Source organism: Sphaeramia orbicularis, chromosome 20, assembly GCF_902148855.1.
Source record: "Sphaeramia orbicularis chromosome 20, fSphaOr1.1, whole genome shotgun sequence".
NCBI classification, from domain to species: Eukaryota; Metazoa; Chordata; class Actinopteri; order Kurtiformes; family Apogonidae; genus Sphaeramia; species Sphaeramia orbicularis.
In genome coordinates this window covers 22,768,926-22,788,749 of record NC_043976.1, presented here as the reverse complement: position 1 = coordinate 22,788,749, position 19,824 = coordinate 22,768,926, and the positions used below count along the sequence as shown (strand labels likewise).

The 19,824-nt window shown below is 35.5% G+C and overlaps 1 protein-coding gene across 1 annotated transcript in view; it reads left to right on the top strand.

Moving 5' to 3' along the window:
- Positions 1 to 19,824, top strand: part of pkd1l1 (polycystin 1 like 1, transient receptor potential channel interacting) — a 50,433-nt gene that overhangs the window by 9,262 nt on the left and 21,347 nt on the right. The window contains exons 8-27 of the mRNA XM_030123044.1: positions 152 to 333; positions 432 to 635; positions 809 to 972; positions 2,313 to 2,483; positions 2,569 to 2,631; positions 3,796 to 3,966; positions 4,141 to 4,215; positions 6,376 to 6,555; positions 6,638 to 6,715; positions 6,927 to 7,069; positions 8,928 to 9,048; positions 9,136 to 9,265; positions 9,462 to 9,642; positions 9,726 to 9,782; positions 13,425 to 13,745; positions 13,839 to 14,093; positions 15,409 to 15,522; positions 15,603 to 15,754; positions 15,874 to 15,974; positions 19,533 to 19,731. Coding sequence (XP_029978904.1) covers positions 152 to 333; positions 432 to 635; positions 809 to 972; positions 2,313 to 2,483; positions 2,569 to 2,631; positions 3,796 to 3,966; positions 4,141 to 4,215; positions 6,376 to 6,555; positions 6,638 to 6,715; positions 6,927 to 7,069; positions 8,928 to 9,048; positions 9,136 to 9,265; positions 9,462 to 9,642; positions 9,726 to 9,782; positions 13,425 to 13,745; positions 13,839 to 14,093; positions 15,409 to 15,522; positions 15,603 to 15,754; positions 15,874 to 15,974; positions 19,533 to 19,731 — 3,062 coding nt within the window. The remainder of the gene's footprint in view (positions 1 to 151; positions 334 to 431; positions 636 to 808; positions 973 to 2,312; positions 2,484 to 2,568; positions 2,632 to 3,795; positions 3,967 to 4,140; positions 4,216 to 6,375; positions 6,556 to 6,637; positions 6,716 to 6,926; positions 7,070 to 8,927; positions 9,049 to 9,135; positions 9,266 to 9,461; positions 9,643 to 9,725; positions 9,783 to 13,424; positions 13,746 to 13,838; positions 14,094 to 15,408; positions 15,523 to 15,602; positions 15,755 to 15,873; positions 15,975 to 19,532; positions 19,732 to 19,824) is intronic.

Here is a 19,824-nt window from a genome sequence, read left to right as displayed (position 1 = left end):
ATAAAAACTATTCATGTCCATATGAGAAAAAAGAGAAGTGGAAGGTTTTTGTCCTTTACATACATACATAACTCCTACCTGAGAAGGTCTAAGGGTGCACATAGTCCTGGAACTGTCTGAATTGGCGTCAGTAGCTGATGTTGTCCTGCAGGTCCAGGTCGTTGGCAGTATAGTGTACAGCAACTACAGTGTACGAGTTCAGGTGATGCCGAGTCCTCCGATCGCCATCATTGACGGTGGGACCAACATCTTCATCAACAACAGGAACACCACAATAGTAACCCTGGATGGGAGAAGGTCCTATGACCCTGACTTCCCTTTGAACCCAGTCAGGTACAGAAACATGTCGGGTATTCACCTTTAGTATCCTCTAAAAATAAGAGTTTTTGGATGTTGCATTAACACTGATTTTGATTTTCTCTGCCGCATAGTTTGACGTGGACATGCAAACCGGTCAGCTCCATCATCAGCTCCTGTTTTGACCAGCTTGTTCCTGCTTCATCCCCTGTTCTCACTTTTCCTGCTAGTTTCCTAAAACACAACTTTGACCAGTTCCGGTTCACGCTCACCATCCACAGTGGAGAACGTTCAGCTTCATCAGAGACCTTCCTCACAATAAAATCCAACCTGAAGGGGTGAGTCAGTAAAATAATGTTATGTATCTGTGTGTTTGATTTAATAGAGTTTATGGAGAACAAACAGGAGAAAAAACTAAAATCGATCCAATTTCAGCTGAGGGACAGATTGCTTACTGAACAGTTGCATCTGGATGTGGCTTTTAACCCATTTCTTAATGATTCTGATCCAGAAAAGTGTCCGTTTACTGCCCTCTGTGCCGGGGAGACCAGGTGAACTGGGATCAGTCTTTCTCCATCAGCGCCTCTTGTGAAGACTGTGACATTTCCCCCAAACTCATCCAGTTTTCCTGGAGCCTATTTCTGGTCAACGCCTCATCCAAGCCTGTCATAGAAAGTAAAACACAAATTTATTTATTTATGCTTGAATGAGTGAATATTGATTTTCTGTACCAGTTTTTGTCTACTTTATATTTGTGATTTTAACCCATAAAGACCCAGCTCTACTTTTGTGTCAGTTCCCAAAGGAATTCTTCTATCTAACCCAGGGGTGTCAAACTCATTTTAGTTCAGCCAAATTTGATCTGAAGGAGGCCGAACCAGTAAAATAATAACATAATAACAAATAAATAATGTCAACTCCAAACTTTTTCTGTTTTAGAGCAAAAAAAAAGTAAATTTACATTATGAAAAGGTTTACATCTACAAGCTATCCTTTCAAAAGATGTGAATAACATCATCAAACTGAAAAAATAAGTGTAATTTTAACCATATTATGCCTCAGTTTATCATTTACACATGTACTTTATAACTTACAGATCTCAGTGGATCTACAAATACACAAAATATTTAACAACAGGCAGAATCTTGTTAAAATTGTACTTACTTCTCTTGAGACATTTCAGGTTGTTCATATTTACTCAGGTTATTCACATTTTCATGAAATTATACTATGTTTTAGTGTAAATACATAAAAATATTTACATTTACAAAGAGAAAAAACTGAAGTTGTCATTATTTATATGTTATTATGATAGTATTTTACTGGTCCTGCCCACTTGAGATTGAATTGGTCTGAATGTGGAACCTGAACTAAAAGGATTGTTAATATCTTAGTGTAATTTTTGCATTTCACAAATTCATCCTAAGGGCCAGACTGGACCCTATGCGGGCTGGATTTGGCCCCCAGGCCGCATGTTGACACCTGTGATCTAACCTTTCTTAAGTGATTTATCAACATTTATTATAGTAATGTCGTATTTATTTTGTGTTTTTTTGTGAAAATCAGGTATTTTCCTATATTTAACTTACTGATCATGTAGATGTTTATAAAACCTCAGATTAAAGTTGAGGGTAATTAAATAAAACATAGAGAAAACTGAAGAAAAACTGACCTTTTTCAGTAAAATACATCATTAAATGAACACAAACCAAGTGTCTCCATCCACTATCATTTATCAAATGCCATGGGTTTTACTGGTGAATCAATTTTGTAGAACATGACGGTGTTTCCATTGTAACTACAGAGCCTCTGAACATCCAAATGGGTCATATCTGATGACTATGAAAAGACGACTAACTGTATTTTACACTAATTATTTACATGTATTAATAGGGTTAGTAGATCAACAGGTATTAAACACTTTACATCAATAGATGATTTGGTCACTGGTTGATGTTTGGGTCTTTATGGGTTAAACATACTTTCATTTATATTCCTTGTTTTTCTGTTTTTAGTCCCATTTTGCTACACTGTGGATCTCAATGCTCCATCTGCCATTATGGATAATCTCGCAACATCCCCTCCGATTCCTGAGACGTCCACCTTGAATCCACCAAATACAGATGCTACACAATACTCCTCTCCTCCTTCTTCTCCAAAGATGACCCAGAATCTACTGAAAAAGGGTAACGAACAGGAGGAAAACATCAAACGTAGACCAGTGACTTCTGTAAAAGGACAATGTCACTAAACTTGACTTCATTTCCACAGCTTTCCTGAACCTGGAACCGGTATCAATCTCTTCTCCAGTTGACAAAAGAGCAGCAATGTCAGGTCAGACTGAGATGTTGTGGAACATTTTACTAATAAATCTCTCAGAAATGACAGATATATAACTAAATTTCAGTGTCAGTTATATTTTAGAACTTTTTACTGTGTGGGTAATACTTGCCCCGAAACATGTCTCAGAGCAGCATTAATACCGTTTTTTTTTTCTTTTCTATTAATAGATAGGAGGTTATTAGATGTTGCCATTGGTGTCCATAGTTTTTCCCCCATCATCCATATATATTTAGGCAATATAAGCACTTTGGTTAAGCATGAATAAACACATTATGACTCATTTTATCACATCTTTGCAGACTTTTCATGCAATAAATTTTTCTAACCCTAACCAAGTGTTGTCGGTGACATTATCAGAGATATTGTAAATCAAACTGGCAGAGGAAAGACACTGTTTCTGAGCAATTACATTCAGGATTAACATTTTTGCCACCTCAATGTTATGTTAATCATCACTGAATTATTTTCTTTAGATAAAATATAATTAAAAAATACATAAAATATAATATAAAAATGATTAGACCACCGTTGTTTTCTTCAATTTCTTGTTCATTTTAATGCCTGGTACAACTAAAGGTACATTTGTTTGGACAAATATAATGATAACAACAAAATAGCTCATAAGAGTTTAATTTCAGAGCTGATATCTAGACATTTTCCATGGTTTTCTTGATAATAACCAAAATCACTTAAGTCCTTAAATCAAGAGCTATGGCATTGTACTGACAAAACAGTACTTTTAGGCATTCCATGTTTTCTTTTCTGTCTGTTTTAGTCACATGATTCACACAGGAGTTAGTACTTTACTACATAACCTTGGTTTTTGATTACTTTTGATAGTCTAATAATTTTTCCACGACTGTATCCCAATTTGTAAATATTACTTTTGATTCCCTGAAAACAGAAGAACTAGCCTTAAAATGGTTGTAATTCCTAAATGGTTAATGCAATATTTTTGTTAAACAGCTTTAAATCCACACGTCAGTCACATCTTGATTGTGTCATTTCAGATTCATTGTGGTGATGAACAGAGGCAACATTACCAGATTTGTGTCTCTATCCAAATATTTGACTGTATGATATGCACTCATCGTTAAATTGTAAAGTGATAGTTCCAGTAAAATGAACGATGTATGATTTATTTGACATGTCCAGGAGAGGAACCCTTCCATGACCCTCCTGAGCTTCCATACCTGTATTCTGGATACAGCGATAGCAGCCTTTTTTCTGATGCATCCGGGTACGATGACATTGTCAGTGAACCGTCTGTGGAGTCCGATTCTTCTGCTGGTTGGGAGTTTCCTGTTTTGGAGAGTGGGGACTTTGGTGAGAGTTTAGGTCTGGAGGTCACACCTGTGGATGATAAAAATACATACAAACATCTGTGGTTCAATTTAGAGGGAACCAAATGCAAATTCCTACTGTGCAGAAGTTGAAAATGAATCTAAAGTTTCTTGCACTAGCGTTATCTTAATCTGTGATGTTATTGTGCTCTTTTAGAATCACATTATGATGATGTTCCCTTCCTGACTGCAGAGGAGGGGGAGTCTGGGGTATCAGCAGGAAGACCCACAGGTAAATACAGGCTTATGTGCAAGAGGATGTAGACTATAGAAGCACACTCACACACCTGTTTTTATTGCTCTTCTTCTTCTTCTTCTTCTTCCTCCTTTTATTTAACCAGGAAAAAAGCTCATTGAGATTAAAAATCTTTTTTAAGAGTGTCCTGGCCTAGACAACAGCAGAAGTTACACAAAATAGAAATCACGGCCATATGCACACTAAAAATATACATAAAATACAATAAAAGTCAGTTCTAAAATCATAGATAAAACTTTAAAACAGGGGTGTTAAACTCATTTTAGTTCAGGGGCCACATTCAGCTAAATTTGATCTGCAGTGGGCCAAACCAGTAAAATAATAACATAATAATATATAAATAACGTCAACTCCAGACTTTTCTCTATGTTTTAGAGTGAAAAAAGTAAATTTACATTTGAAAAGGTTTACATCTACAAACTATCCTTTCATGTAAATAACATGAACAAACTGAAAAAATAAGTGTAATTTTAACAATATTCTGCCTCAGTTTATCATTTACACATGTATATTATAACTTATAGATCACAGTGGATCTACAAATACACAAAACATTTGGTAACAGACAGAATATTGTTAAAATTGTACTTTCTTCTCTTAAGACATTTCAGGTTGTTCATATTTGTTCAGGTTATTCACATTTTTTGCGAAATTATACTTTGTTTTAGTGTAAATACATGAAAATATTTACATTTACAAAGAGAGACATTTGGAGTTGTCATTATTTCTATGTTATCATAATAGTATTTTACTGGTCCTGCCCACTTTAGATTGAATTAGTCTGAATGTGGAACCTGAAATAAAAGGATCGTTAATATCTTAGTGTAATATTTGCATTTTTGGACAAATTCATCCCAAGGGCCAGATTGGACCCTTTGGCGGGCTGGATTTGTCCCCCGGGCTGCATGTTTGACACCTGTGCACTAAAATAAGAACAAACATATATAACACCACCATTATTTTAAAAGGTACTAGAAGTATAACAATGTTTCTTAAAAGCATCTCAAAGCAGATATATTGTGTATTGATACTTTTATACAAAGAACACATGACCTTGTAACTCCAACTTAATGCTGAAATGTATTAAAGGGGTTCTATGAAGTATTTATTTTCCAAACTCTAAACAGCAGGAGGAGAATTTGGCTTTTCCATGCAAATTCTCTCCACTTGTATGATTGGGTTGTGGTCTGATGGCATTTCCACATCTCAGTTGGAATCTCTTTCCCCAATTCTATCTCCCATTTAGTCTTTACATATAATGTGGAATATTGTCTACATTCCTGTAAACATGGATAGAGGTTTGAAATTGCTCTGGGAATTTCTCTATTATAGGATCCTGCAAGGACTTAAGCAAGAGGATGCATGTCATCTTTTTTAAATCTTTTTTTTTTAACAATACTTCCAGCTTTTATCACTTAATAATAATAATAATAATAATAATAATAATAATAATACAGATAATTTTAGGTAATTTTTCCATGTCTAAAATGCTTACAGGGTGGGGAAGCAAAATTTACAATATTTTGAGGCAGGGGTTGAAAGACAGTGTATGACCAATTAATTTATTGAAAGTCATGAGAATTTATTTGCCACAAGAAAATTTACATAATAGAAAATGTTTTTATTCTATGTGTCCTCCTTCTTTCTCAATAACTGCCTTCACACGCTTCCTGAAACTTGCGCAAGTGTTCCTCAAATATTCGGGTGACAACTTCCCCCATTCTTCTTTAATAGTATCTTCCAGACTTTCTCGTAATAGTTTTGCTCATAGTCATTCTCTTCTTTACATTATAAACAGTCTTTATGGACACTCCAACTATTTTTGAAATCTCCTTTGGTGTGACGAGTGCATTCAGTAAATCACACACTCTTTGACGTTTGCTTTCCTGATTACTCATATGGGCAAAAGTTTCTGAAAAGGTATGGATAATAGTGTTAGGTATGATTATGACATCAATATATGTTTGGTTTCAAAACAGTTGACGTAGTGCCTGCTGAGAAAAAACAACTAAATGTTCATTGTAAATTTTGCTTCCCCACCCTGTAAGTAGTGATCAATACTTAGAAGATAAGGTGTATATGTTTTTCTTTTGCAAATACAGTGTTCATCTTACTCCATTAACTGTGTATTTCCAGGTGTGGACGGTGAGACCTTCATTCCAATAGATGGTTCAGAGTTTGATCCATTATTACACCGAGATGAAGGAAGTAATCTGGTGGATTCACAGCCTCCTGTAATGATCCAGGAGCCAACTTTACTAGATTTACCCCGTGACTCAGTAGACAGAGGGATTTTTGAGTCTTACACCTCCTCAGGTACATTATTCCAGAAAATCCACAGTCTTGTTTCGTTATCTCTGTGTCAGTGTTTCCTTTGATTTTTTCTGTCTTTCTCCAGGTATCTCCTCTGCTCTGCTCAGCTTCAGACCCTTCAGTCTAAAACCTGGGAGCAGATACATGTTAGAGGTCACTGCTAGTAAGTCTCAAAAGTGTTTTAGCCAAAATATAAAAAGTATGGATAATCTGCACATTTAGATTTCTTGATTTTTCCACACGTTTTTCTAAATGCGCTTTAAGATTCAGAATATATTTAATTTGGAATTCTTGCCTAGACTCATTTTTATAATGACAGTAAAAATGACCGATCTAAATTTTGATCTGATTGTTAATATTGTCTTTGAATTTAGAGTCACAAAATAGTTTTCTGGGTCGGACTCAGCTCTTCTTAAAAACAGAACCTGTTCCGAGGGGGATGACCTGCCAGGTTCAGCCGATGAATGGGTTGGAGTTACACACACACTTCAGCATCTTCTGCACCTCAGGGAGAGAGGTTTGTCCTGGCTTATATAATACACACACACTCATGTTAAGATCCTGTTAAAAAATGTTTGCAACAAAAACATGATTCTACATTAGAAAATACATCTATGCAACATTTATTTCACTAATTGGTTGCTCCTATGTGATTAGGTTCAACATGTTAAAATAGTGTATGTAGATGCTTGGATGAAGAATTAACCCTGAATGCAAATACTAAGGTTTAAGAAAAAAATGAAGGTTGATTGGAGACATATGAATCCATAAAACTGCTACACTGTTTTTTTCAGTCAGGGCCGAATGGAGTTAAAACTATGACTTGAAACACATTTATGTCGGGCACCCATATGGAGGAAGAAAAATGTAAAAATTTCCAGGCCTCCTCCCAAAAATTCTAACAGTGATTTAAGTATAACTTTTATTAAAATATTATAACCAATATTTTTGCTTTTTTCCAACTTAAATTTGCCCTTGAACAATACAAATAAACTCTACAAAATTGCTTCCTGAGACAATACTTTTCCAAATGAAATATTGAGTTAAAGGGGTCATATTTTACTAAACCCACTTTTAGTAGTCTTTGGTTCATTTATTTGTGTAGTTGGGGACTCTAATTGTTAAAAAAGTTTGAATTTGAACCCTCCAGGTGCTGCAAAGCTGTCTTTATATTCATTTTAGCAAAAATTGAGTGGACTTCAACAATCCGTTTTAATTCCTGTTTTATTTGTTACGTCTATAACTAGTTACGTCATGACATTTGCATATATAAGGTCAAGATTTCCGCCGAACATTTCTCTGCGTACGCTATAATTGTTTGTCAGCAGCAGTGGTTGTAGTCCATACTGAAAATATGTCCAAACTTTGAACTGATTACCTAGAATGTTCAGATGTTGGTTGAATGGGACACAGCAGCACAGCCAACAACCTGGAGGGGGAGGGGCGTGAAGTGGCTCATTTGCATTTAAAGGGCCAGCGCTCAAAACGACCGTTCTGGTGTCATTACTCAGAAATAGGGTTGAAGATGGACCTGTGGAGTTGAATTAATGAAGAATTCAGACCCAAGCATAGCATTTACAGTTTATGTAGACCACGGGGAAATGTTTTAAAATGCATAATTCCATTTTTTTTTTAATATAAAAAGCAAAATATCACTCCTTTAAATGCACGTGAAACACAGAAGTAAAGTCAAGAATTGGTATCAATGCTGTATAACATTCAGACTTTTAAACACATAAATACTACCTGTATTAATGTATTTTGTAAATTATCTCCATGATATAACTCAACTACATGAATCAATGAATTATCTTGACCTTTGAACCTTAGTTTATTTAGGCAAGGCAAGGCAGATTTATTTGTACAGCACAATTCATGCACAGGGCAATTCACAGTGCTTTACAAAAATGGAAAAGAGACAGGTTAAAAACACACCATTACAATTAAAACATAATCAATAAAACATAAATAATAATCAATTAAAACAAAGTAAAAGGTCAGAGTGCAGATAGAACCCTTTCAGTTGTTCTATGCACAGCTGAACAGAGCTGTTTTCAGCCTGGACTTAAACATTGTCACAGTAGAGGTCTGTCTCACGTCATCAGGAAGACTGTTCCAGAGTTTAGCTGCATAGAACTGAAACACAGCTTCTCCCTGTTTAGTCCTGACTCTGGGCACCAGCAAAAGCCCAGTCCAAGAGGTTCTCAGGGTCCAAGATGGTTCATATGGGACCAACACGTCACAGATGTACTTTGGTGCTATTGACTCTATATAAAGGGAACTAGAAAAGCCTCTGAACTCCAACTACAGCACTGACATGTCTGTTCTGTTCTCTGCATGTAAACACCCATTATTTATGTTTTTGGACATTGGAGGACTTACTGTACAAGTACAGCTTCAGTGTAGGAGACAGACCCCCGAGGACGCTCTACGAGGGTAGAGACTTCCAGTATTACTTTAACCTTCCTTCAGGGGATCCCAGTGATGACTACAAAGGTAAACACACACAGATTACTTTGATTTACGACTGTCACGACACAAATACACCTTTCTCTAAATGTAATTGCGTGACTGTGTCTGTAGTAACAGTGTTCACAGAAATCAGAAGCAACACAGACGGAGGTGTCACTAAACCATGTCCTGTCACAGTCCGAGTCCGACCACGTTTCCACAGAGAAGCTTCTTCTTCTCATAATGATCCTGATCTGGAGCTGTAAGAAACAAACATTTTATTGCACATGAATTATACAGTTTCAATCCTCTGCATCATGTCATTCCCACTAATACACCTGACCAACAAATGTGTGTGTAAGGTCAATTAGGTCCAATTATATCAATTAGGTCTTAAATATGTCCAAATATATGTATTGGTGTTAAAATGGGTTTCTTCTTGTCTTCATTTTCTCCAGTTCAGAGTTTAGTCTGAAGAACCTGTCAGCTCTGGTTGGACTTGGAAACACCATGGAGACTGTGAACTACATTAGCCTCCTATCGAGCATCCTGAACAGACTCAGCCTGGACTCACATGAACACAAACACATACGCAACGTACTCATCTGCACAGTGTGTGAACTCCAACACACTGAACAGGTATATACGAACATTATATCAAACCACAAGATCAACCAGAACCACTTTTTACAGCATTTTCATAACATGTAATTTAATCCTAGGTGTCTGTAGCAGATGTCGCCTGTATTTTGAAAGAGCTTTTACAAGTAACAGATCAGGTATGTGGATGTTCATCACCGTTTTCTTTTTTTTTTTTTTTCTTTTTTTTTTTTTTATGAAGCTAGACAAAACAAGGCAAGTGAGAGACAAAAAGACAGTACAGTAGAAGAGCATTAATGGAGTGTTAAAATCAACACTATGACAGTTAACATTTAACTCTTTAATGGTGTAAATTGTACACAGAGAAGTCTATCTCAGGCCATCAGTGTTACTACCGTCACAGAAAAAATTATTAGACCATCAAAAGTCATCAGAAACATTGGTTATGCAATCAAGTACTAACTCCTGTGTGTATCATGTGACTAAAACTGACAGAATGCCATAACTATTGATGTAAGAATTAAAATGATTTTGGTTATTATCAAAAAAACATGGAAAATGGACAGATATCAGCTCTTAAATTAAACTCTTTTGAGATATTTTTGTTGCTATCATTATATTTGTCCAAACAAATGTACCTTTAGTTGTACCAGGCATTAAAATGAACAAGAAATTGAAGAAAACAAGGGTGGTCTAATAATTGAAAATTTTTTAAAATGTGTTTCTAGTGATTTTTTAAGTTTCAAGAGTCTTTAACCCATAAGGATCCAGTGTGACTTTTGTGGCAGTTCCCAAATTAATTTTTCTCTGTATTTTCCCTTTCCTAATCTATTTTATCACCATTTATTATAGTATTATTCTCTGAATTTTGTAATTTTTTCTGTAAAAATAATCTATTTTTCTATATTTAGTTCACTGATCATGTAGATGTTCATAAAAGCTCAAGACTAAATTCAAAGGTTATTCAATAAAATAAAAAAAAAAACTAAGAAAAAGTGACTTTTCCATAAAATATATCATTAACTGAACGTGAAAGAAGCATCTCCATCCACTGTTATTGATCAAACTTCATGGGTTTTACTGGTGAATCAATGTTATAGAAGATGGCGGTGTTTCTATGTTCACTACGGAGTCTCTGAAAGTCCAAATGGGTCGTATCTGATGACCATGAAAAGATGAAAAGCTGATTTTTGTTAGTTATTTACATGGATTGATAGGATTAGTGGATCAATAGTTTAGATCGGTAAATGCTTTTGGTCGACGGTGGAGGTTTGGGTTTTTATGGGTTAATTTTTACTTTGCTTTAAACTGTTTCGATGGCACTGTAATCATGTTGTTAGACCTAAAACAAATTATATCTAACCATGTCCTGAGTGGGTGTGGCCTAGATGCGAAACCATGACACCATGAGATGATCCCTGTGTCAGTAGAGACAGGTTGGGAATAAAGTGTTGGTCAGGTTTTGAGTGCTGTTTGTCAACTTAAAACACCAAATCTTCCCTTCCTGTAACATATATGGAAATCTGCTCTTCCACCACCGAGGCCCCAAAATGATATTCAGTATAACATGAGAGACTTCCTACATCATGACAGGTGCTGTTGCTCATACAGTGAATTATCTCTCTATCAAAGAAGAGCTTAGTTTATTAACTCTACATGAAAGGAGAGCTGAGTTACTGTGGGTCTTTATTTAGCGACAACCCACATATGGATGTATACATGAGCATACTCATATGGCAACACAACTCTGCAACTCTACTTTACTCATGGTGTCACAATGTCACTGATCTAACAGTTTGCTGCAACTTGATATCCCCCATGAAACACTGCTTTAACACCCTCCCCCCCGCCATGACTTCAAACAATGAGACTGTATGAAAAGCCAGTGTGGAATTAGCTCTTGATCACTGCAGGAGTATAAAAACAACATGAACACTCATCAGTTCACCCCCTCAGTAAACCCCCCACATATCACACCATGTGCACATACAACCACAATGCACAATGTAGATATGTAAATAGTATTTAATTTTAATTCTATATCTATATAAAAATTTATACAAATGCTAAATTTCTTATTTTTCTCTTTATATTTCATTTTGGGTTTTTTTTATATTTTGTTTTTTTTTTCCTCTGCACTTGCTTGTTGTATGTTGCTGCTGTTAACTGTGAAATTTCCCCATCTTTTCTTATCTTATCTTATCTTATCTTATCTTATCTTATCTTATCTTATCTTATCTTATCTTATCTTATCTTATCTTATCTTATCTTATCTTATCTTATCTTATCTTATCTTATCTTATCTTATCTTATCTTATCTTTCCCTTCTTTTCTTTTCCCCCATTACAGTGGTAGGCTTATGTCTAAACATGTGATGCATTAAAAAAAAAGGTGCTCGAATACAGGCCTTAAACAAGAAAAGCACTTGGAGAGTGCAGACCTCTGCCAAGACAGATCTGCCCCCCCCGATCACCACCAAAATTTAATCATTTCCTCCTTGTGCCAGTATCAAGATTTCCTGAAAATTTCCTGAAAATTCGTCCATAACTTTTTGAGTTATCTAGCTAACAAACAAACATGCATGCAAACACACAGACACACAAAACAAAGTGATCACAATAGCTCCTGGCAGAGGTAACAAAGGGGATGTTCATCTCCCTCTATTGCAGGGCTGTCAAACATACGGCCCATGGGCCAAAACCAGCCTACCAAAGGGTCCAACCAGGCCCCTGGGATGAATTTGTGAAATACAAAAATTACACCGAAGATACTGACAGTCAAATATGTTAAAATCATTGTAGTTCAGGGGTACATACAGAGAAATTTGATCTAAAGTGGATCAGACCAGTAAAATACTATCAAAATAACCTGTAAATAATGACAACTACAAACTTTTCTCTTGTTTTGGAGTAAAAAAGTAAAATTACATGAAAATGTTTACATTTACAAACTATCGTTTTCATAAAGAATGCGAATAACCTGAGCAAATATGTATAACCTCAAATGTCTTATGGTGAAGTAAGTGGAAATGATCAACTCAAAATTACACTTTTTAAAAAGACATTTCAGGTTGTTAAGGAAACTTTGCAGATGTAAACATTTTCATAATGTAATTTGACTTTTTTCACTGTTATTATGCTGGTCTGGCTCATATGAGATCATATTGGGCTGAATGTGACCCCTGAACTAAAATGAGTTTGATACCCCTGCTTCATTGGAATTAACCCATAAAGACCCAAACAGCCACTGGCAACCAAAACCATCTACCGATATAAACTGTTTAATAACTGTTCATCCACTAATCCTATCAATACATGTAAATAATTGGTGTAAAATGCAGTTATTTGTTTATTCATGGTCATCAGATATGACCCATTTGGATGTTCAGAGGCTCTGCAGTTACCATGGAAACTCTATCATCTTTTACAACATTGATTAACCAGTAAAACCCATAAAGTTGGATCAACGACAGAGGTTGGAGACACTTGTTTTTATGTTCAGTTAATGATAGATTTTACTGAACAAGTCACTTTTTCTTCACTTTTTCTGTTTTGATATAATAACATTTAAATGTCCTCTGAGCTGTGATGAACATCTACATGATCAGTCAATTAAATATAGGAAAATAGATGATTTCCACTAAAAAAAAAAAGCAAAATGCAGAGGATAATATTATAATAAATGGTGACAAATCATTTAGGAAAGGTTAGATAGAGAGAAACAGCCACAAAAGTAACACTGGGTCTTTATGGGTTAATGTACTTGCAGATGTAAGCTGAAACATGATGATTATTTCTCATACTTGTTTTATTTATCTTTAGGTGACATTAGCGAGTGCCAGATGTGTGATCCTTTACATTCAGTCCATGTCAGAGCAGTTTGCAGACTCCAGTGCTCCAGTGCGGTTCCATCTGGACCAGAAGACACTCAACACCCTGGTCGACCTGCTCTCATACAGCTTACAGACCTTCACTAGTGTACAAATATGCAACAATACTGACATTAAAGAAGCATTGGAAATTGATGGCTGCCTGGCAGACGTCTCCAGAGGTTCACACATCAAACAGGGAGGATTTATTTCGTCAAAGCAGCTGGTGCAGCTTGTAGCCGACATCCTGCACACGGCCTCAAACTTAATGCTGGTGAGAGAAAACACACTTGTAAACACAGTCTTATATTTATACCTCATTGCATCTGTTACTCACCATCAACTATGTTTTTTTTTCTTTTCTCAGAAGTTTATTTTGTTCCACAAATCAGAGGAGCTCAGACTGGACACTGGTTTAATATGTCTGTATGTCACGTACCTAAACCAAACCTCCACAGTCAGCAGCGGCTCAGCCAACGTCTTCATACCCGCCTCCCTTATCCAGCGTCCGTTTGTTCATCACGTTGACAGTCAATCAGTCAGAAACCATGAGAAACCGTGTGTGCTCATCCTTCTGACTGAACTCACCCACAGCCCTTATACCTGGGCCAGTCCTGGGAAGGTGAGACTGGAACCATTATGACATTTCCATATTAACCCATAAAGATCCAAACATCCACCGGTGACCAAAAGCATCTGCTCATCTAAACTGTTCAGCTTTTTTTTTGTTGATCCACTAATTCTATCAATTCATGTAAATAATTGGTGTAAAATGCAGTTTGTCATCGTTTCATGGCCATCAGATATGACCCATTTGGACGTTTAGAGACTCTGTAGTGAACATGGAAACACCGTAGTCTTCTACAACATTGATTCACCAGTAAAACTCATGGATTTTGATAAATGAGAGTGGATGGACACACTTGATTTATGATCAACTAATGATATATTTTACTTAAAAAAAAGTCCCTTTACCTTCAGATTTCTCTGTTTTGATATAATAACCTTTGAATTTACTTTGAGTTTTCGTGAACATCCAAGTCAGGGGTGTCAAACATGCGGCCTGGGGGCCAAAACCAGCCCGCCAAAGGGTCCAATCCGGCCCACGGCATGAATTAGTGAAATACAAAAATTACACTGAGGATATTAACAGTCGAGGATGTCAAAATAAATTTAGTTCAATTCAATCTAAAGTGGGTCAGACCAGTAAAATAGTATCATAATAAACTATAAATAATGAAAGCCACAAATTTTCCCTTTTTTTAGTGTAAAAAAAAAAGTAAAATTACACAAAAATGTTAATATTTACAGAATAGCCTTTTACAAAAAATGTGAAAAACCTGAACAAATATGAACAACTTGAAATATCTTAAGAGATTTAAGAGTAATTGTACCAATATTCTGTCTGTTATTGAATGTTTTGTGTGTTTGTAGATCCACTGTGATCTGTAAGTTATAATGTATATGTGGAAATGATAAACTGAGGCATAATATGGTTAAAGTTACACTTATTTTTTCAGTTTGTGTTATTTGCATCTTTTGAAAGGATAGTTTGTAGATGTAAACCTTTTTCATATTGTAAATTTACTTTTTTCATTCTAAAACAGGGAAAAGTTTGGAGTTGACATTATTTATATATTATTATGTTATTATTTTACTGGTTCGGCCCACTTCAGATCAAATTTAGCTGAATGTGGCCCCTGAACTAAAATGAGTTTGACACCCCTGATCTAAATTAAATATAGGAAACTGAATATAAGAAAATACATGATTTACAGTGAAACATTCAAAATACAGAGAATAATATTATAATAAATGGTGATAAATCATTTAGGAAAGGTTAAATATAGAGGAAAATTCATTTGGGAACTGACACAAAAGTGGCTTTATGGGTTAAAAGGCAGGGGAAAATATTGTTTTTGCTTTGTGATTTACAGTTGACTGGGCCAGTGGTTGAACTGAGTTTTTACAAATGCAGCACGAGGAGAAAAATCCCAATTCGATCCATCCATCAACCAATAAATATTGACCTACAACAAGCACCAAAAAACGTATGTCAGTGTGTCTTCTTTCCTGGAGCCTTCTCAGATAATACTGTCACCAGATCTCATGAATGAACTAATTTTTGCAGATGAGTTCTGTTTATGACTCCATCCTCCAGCGCAGCCAGATCAACTATCACAGCTTCAACATTACCCAGGAGCACTTGCAGCAGGTCATTCAGCTGAGAGTGCAGTTCAAGCCGTCATTCAAGAAAATGTTTCCCATCATGCTGCTCTTCAGGTAGACCACCCACTTATTTTATTTCTCAAATCTTTTGCTTTTAAAATCACAACACTTGAGTTCATTTTGGGTGAAATATCTCCACAACAAACCTAAATAATCGTGTTTTTATGTGGCAGGATGTTTGAAAGGCCGACTCCCAGCATGCACCATCTGCGAAGAATTCACAACTGGGAGAGCAACATTACACACATCACTTTGCCGTCATCCTACCTCAGCAGTAAGACATTTCTTCCTTTATCAGTGTTGTAACTCACCACCTCCATCAATAAACTTTCTCATGACCTTTTAATAGCCAATGTAAAAGCAAATTGACATTACTGTTAAAACACAAAATTATCAACACTTATATAAGGGTGCTTCTATGACACTGGTCCCTAAAAACAGGACATGGGGGCTAGAAATTCAAACCAGATGTAGACTAATGTTATGAAGCAAGTTTGGAAGCACTTTGGGTCTGTTTTAAAGATAAATATTTACTTAGATAAAAAAGAAACTAATTTTCAGACAAAACACATTTTTATATTATTTTGATACAAAAATCTGCATGTAACACGGTAAAAAGGACACGAAAATTATGTGCTACTATTTTATTGAATATCTTTTTATTCTCTCACAGGTACATTTTGGGAATCGAACTAATTATGCAAGGCAGAGTGTTTCACAAAAATGACCACTGTTGCAACGTCACTCACAATTTATTTATTTAAATGGGCAGGTTCCACATGTAACGCAAGTGGACACGATAGGTTACACACAAAACCTGGAATGAGACTGAAAATTCATGAAAAACCCACATATCTGGATTAGAAAGACCACTAGGATCATCAAGTTTAACACAGTGTCTTTATTTATAGTGGTATATAAGACCATTTACAGACATGTTCTCCAGATCAAATGCACTGACACCTAGGTAGTTTTTCATATCCCAATTTTGTCCTTGTTTTTGGCTTCAATATTTTATTAAAATTAATTTATTTTGAGATGGCTCAGAGCAAGAGTATAATTTTTTTTTGCATTTATCTGAGGTCATCATTAGGTACATCCTGGGGGAAATATGTCTAAATTTGTCTTTTATTATTGGGTCTAAAAAAGCTGGTAAAGTGCCAGGTACCAAAATGAACCCAGTTTCATAGAAGCAACCAAATCTGGTGATCATAATAACACTAAAATCAATACATTTGTTTCATGGGAGTTGTATTTTGTTAAGGATCGTTGTGGTTTTTATAACAGATAGCACTGGTCTACATTTTTATTCATGTATTTATTTCTGTATTTATTTTTAATTATCTGCCTCAGAGGTTAAATATGCTAAATCTTACATACTTTAATAAGATAAATTGGAAAACAAAAGTGCTGGTTAGCTCATGTTTTCAATATATATGATAAAGTATGTAATATATACAAGTATATTGGTTTCTATACATTGATACAATACATTTAGAAATGTTCTACTAGAAATAGCCTGTAAGGTGAATGTACCATCATGTGCAGACAGTGTTTTGAAGTAAATGTAGTCGCTCTGAGACAAACACTCCTTTTGAGTAAAACCCATTCTCCTATTAAATCTCAGAATTTAACATTTTGATCAAAGATTGTATCTTAGAAACTATAGCCAACCAGCAATTTTCACTTAATTTTTCTTTATTAGTGACTCAGACTTGGTAAAGCTTCACTGCTTTTACTCTACAGGCATTTTAGTAGATCAGTATAGATGTTATCATCATTTACTCAATTAGTCATTTACTACACAAAGTATACAGTATCCAAATGGGCCTTATACCATTTGACTAAGGTTATTCAGTCTGGTTTATTTAGATATTTCACATGTACTTTTGAGGTGAACAGGTGAAACTACTGGAATTATACTGTCTGTCAAAAGTCTGGAAACACCTTCTGGTTTCTTCTAGTGTTTTTTAAGGAGACACATGCACATTCCTTCATTTATATGCAAACTCTAAGGTAATTTAACAGTATGAAGCTTTATTTTGACTGAATAAATCTGCTTAATATTCATCCAAGTGTCTCCTTGGGCAGTAGCTGTAGATAGTGGATGGAATACATGTAAGCTGTGACATGTTCCACTTCATGTGCATGTATGTTAAATACCCTGTGGACCATGACTGAGGGCACTGATGCATGAAAAACAATGAAAAACAGTTTGATGGTTCAGTATATAAAGAAAGGCTACCATTCCATAATCCAACACCAACTTCACCTGCAACAACACAATGACTTAGAACAAGCTGTGTGAGAGTTATTTATAGAGAAAACACTTGGCTAGATTGCTGTCTATCTAATGGTCTGTTTAGTCGCATGACCCCAATTTAGTTGATTATAATGATTAGAATAGTATATGAGATATGTGTAAAACCCCTCAAAGAAAATAGAGTTTTTGTACCAATACCCACACATTTGTATATTTATGTAGTGAATGAATGAATTATGAATGTTAGTGAATGTAAATGAATGTTAAATTTTCTAAACCAGGGACCATATATAGCCCAAATTGAGCTCAAGCAGGCCAGACCAGTAAAACAATAGAATAATAACCTGTAAACAAATGGTGCCAGACACAACAAACCCCACCCCTCACATGTATTGTAGCTTATTTTGGCATCGATCCAGCTGATGTCATAATGTCTATGCATGTGGTGATGTCAGTATATCAGTTGCTTCTATGTATGTGCCAAAGTTGAAGTAAAGTTAAACAAAATGGATGTTTTTATAGATGTGAAATTTCGCCCATTATAAGTAAATGGGAGAAGAAAAAAGATTTTAAAAATTCAGAAAAAATGTAACTTTGACCTACTCTTCCCAAAATGTAATGACATCTATTCTGGATCACAGGCAATCTATAAACAAAATTTGGTATGAATTCAATCAATAGTTTTGCTGCTAGAGTGTTAACAAACTAAGAAACAAACAAACAGAACCAAAAACAATACCTGTTGCCTCCCCTTTGGGAGGCAGGGGTGACAATGACAATAATTTGTCTCTTTGTTTCAGTGCAAAAAAAGTAAAATTATATTATGAAAATGTTTGCATTTAGCACCCACAAGCTATCATTTCACAAAAAATGTGAATAACCTGAACAACCATGAGCAACCTGAAATTTCTTGAGAAAAATGTGTGTATTTTTAACAATATTTTATTTAGCATTATTTAGCATATCATTGACACATGCGCATCACAGATTCCAGTGGAGCTACAAAGGCACAAAACAATTACTTGCAGGCCTCTGGAACTGAAAAATATTCCAAATAACTTTATGTTCAAAATAACTTACTGAGCCTCAGTGACACCTTTGACTGTTAATGTCTTCTGTGTAGTATTTGTGATATGAGGCACTGTAAGTAGGCAACCATCCCATCAGAGGACCAGTGGATATCCAGAATTGAAGAAATATTTCTAATGGGAAGATTAACAAACAGACTGAGGCTGCAAGAACCTGAACTGGATAAAAAGTGGAATAAATGGATTATATTTACACAAAATGAATAGACTGACTGTTACTACCTGGGCACAGTGCATTCATGTGTACTTATTTGTGCCCTCGTTTGTCTGTTCTTTTTATTATTATTTTTTTTTTACTTTATTTTATTTATTTATTTATTTATTTATTTTCATTTTTTATTTTTTTCTCTTGTTTAGTGGGGTCTCTTTTGTTTGTCTTTGTCTTTTTCTTCTGGGATACTGTTACAGTTCTATATAAACCTCAAAGATTTAAGTTACAAAAAGATAATAGAAACAAATTAATCATGTATAAAAATTCTAGCTTCAGGGGTCGGCCACCTCGCTGTGTTGAACGCTGATTTTGCAAAGCGCCGCAGGTGGAAGCACCTGAGTGACCCGGTCATGTACAGGGTCAGAGTGGACAGCAGTTTGTGTGTGTCCTGGGATGACCACCAGGGGGCGTGGACTCCACACGGCTGCAGAACCCAGCAGGCAGATACACCTACTGCAGCCAAGTGCAGGTGAGGCAAACTTAGCCTGTGCACATACACACCCATGTGCACATGTTTTTCCTATTGGAACATTCACTTGTACATTTTTCTCCCCAAACTCTG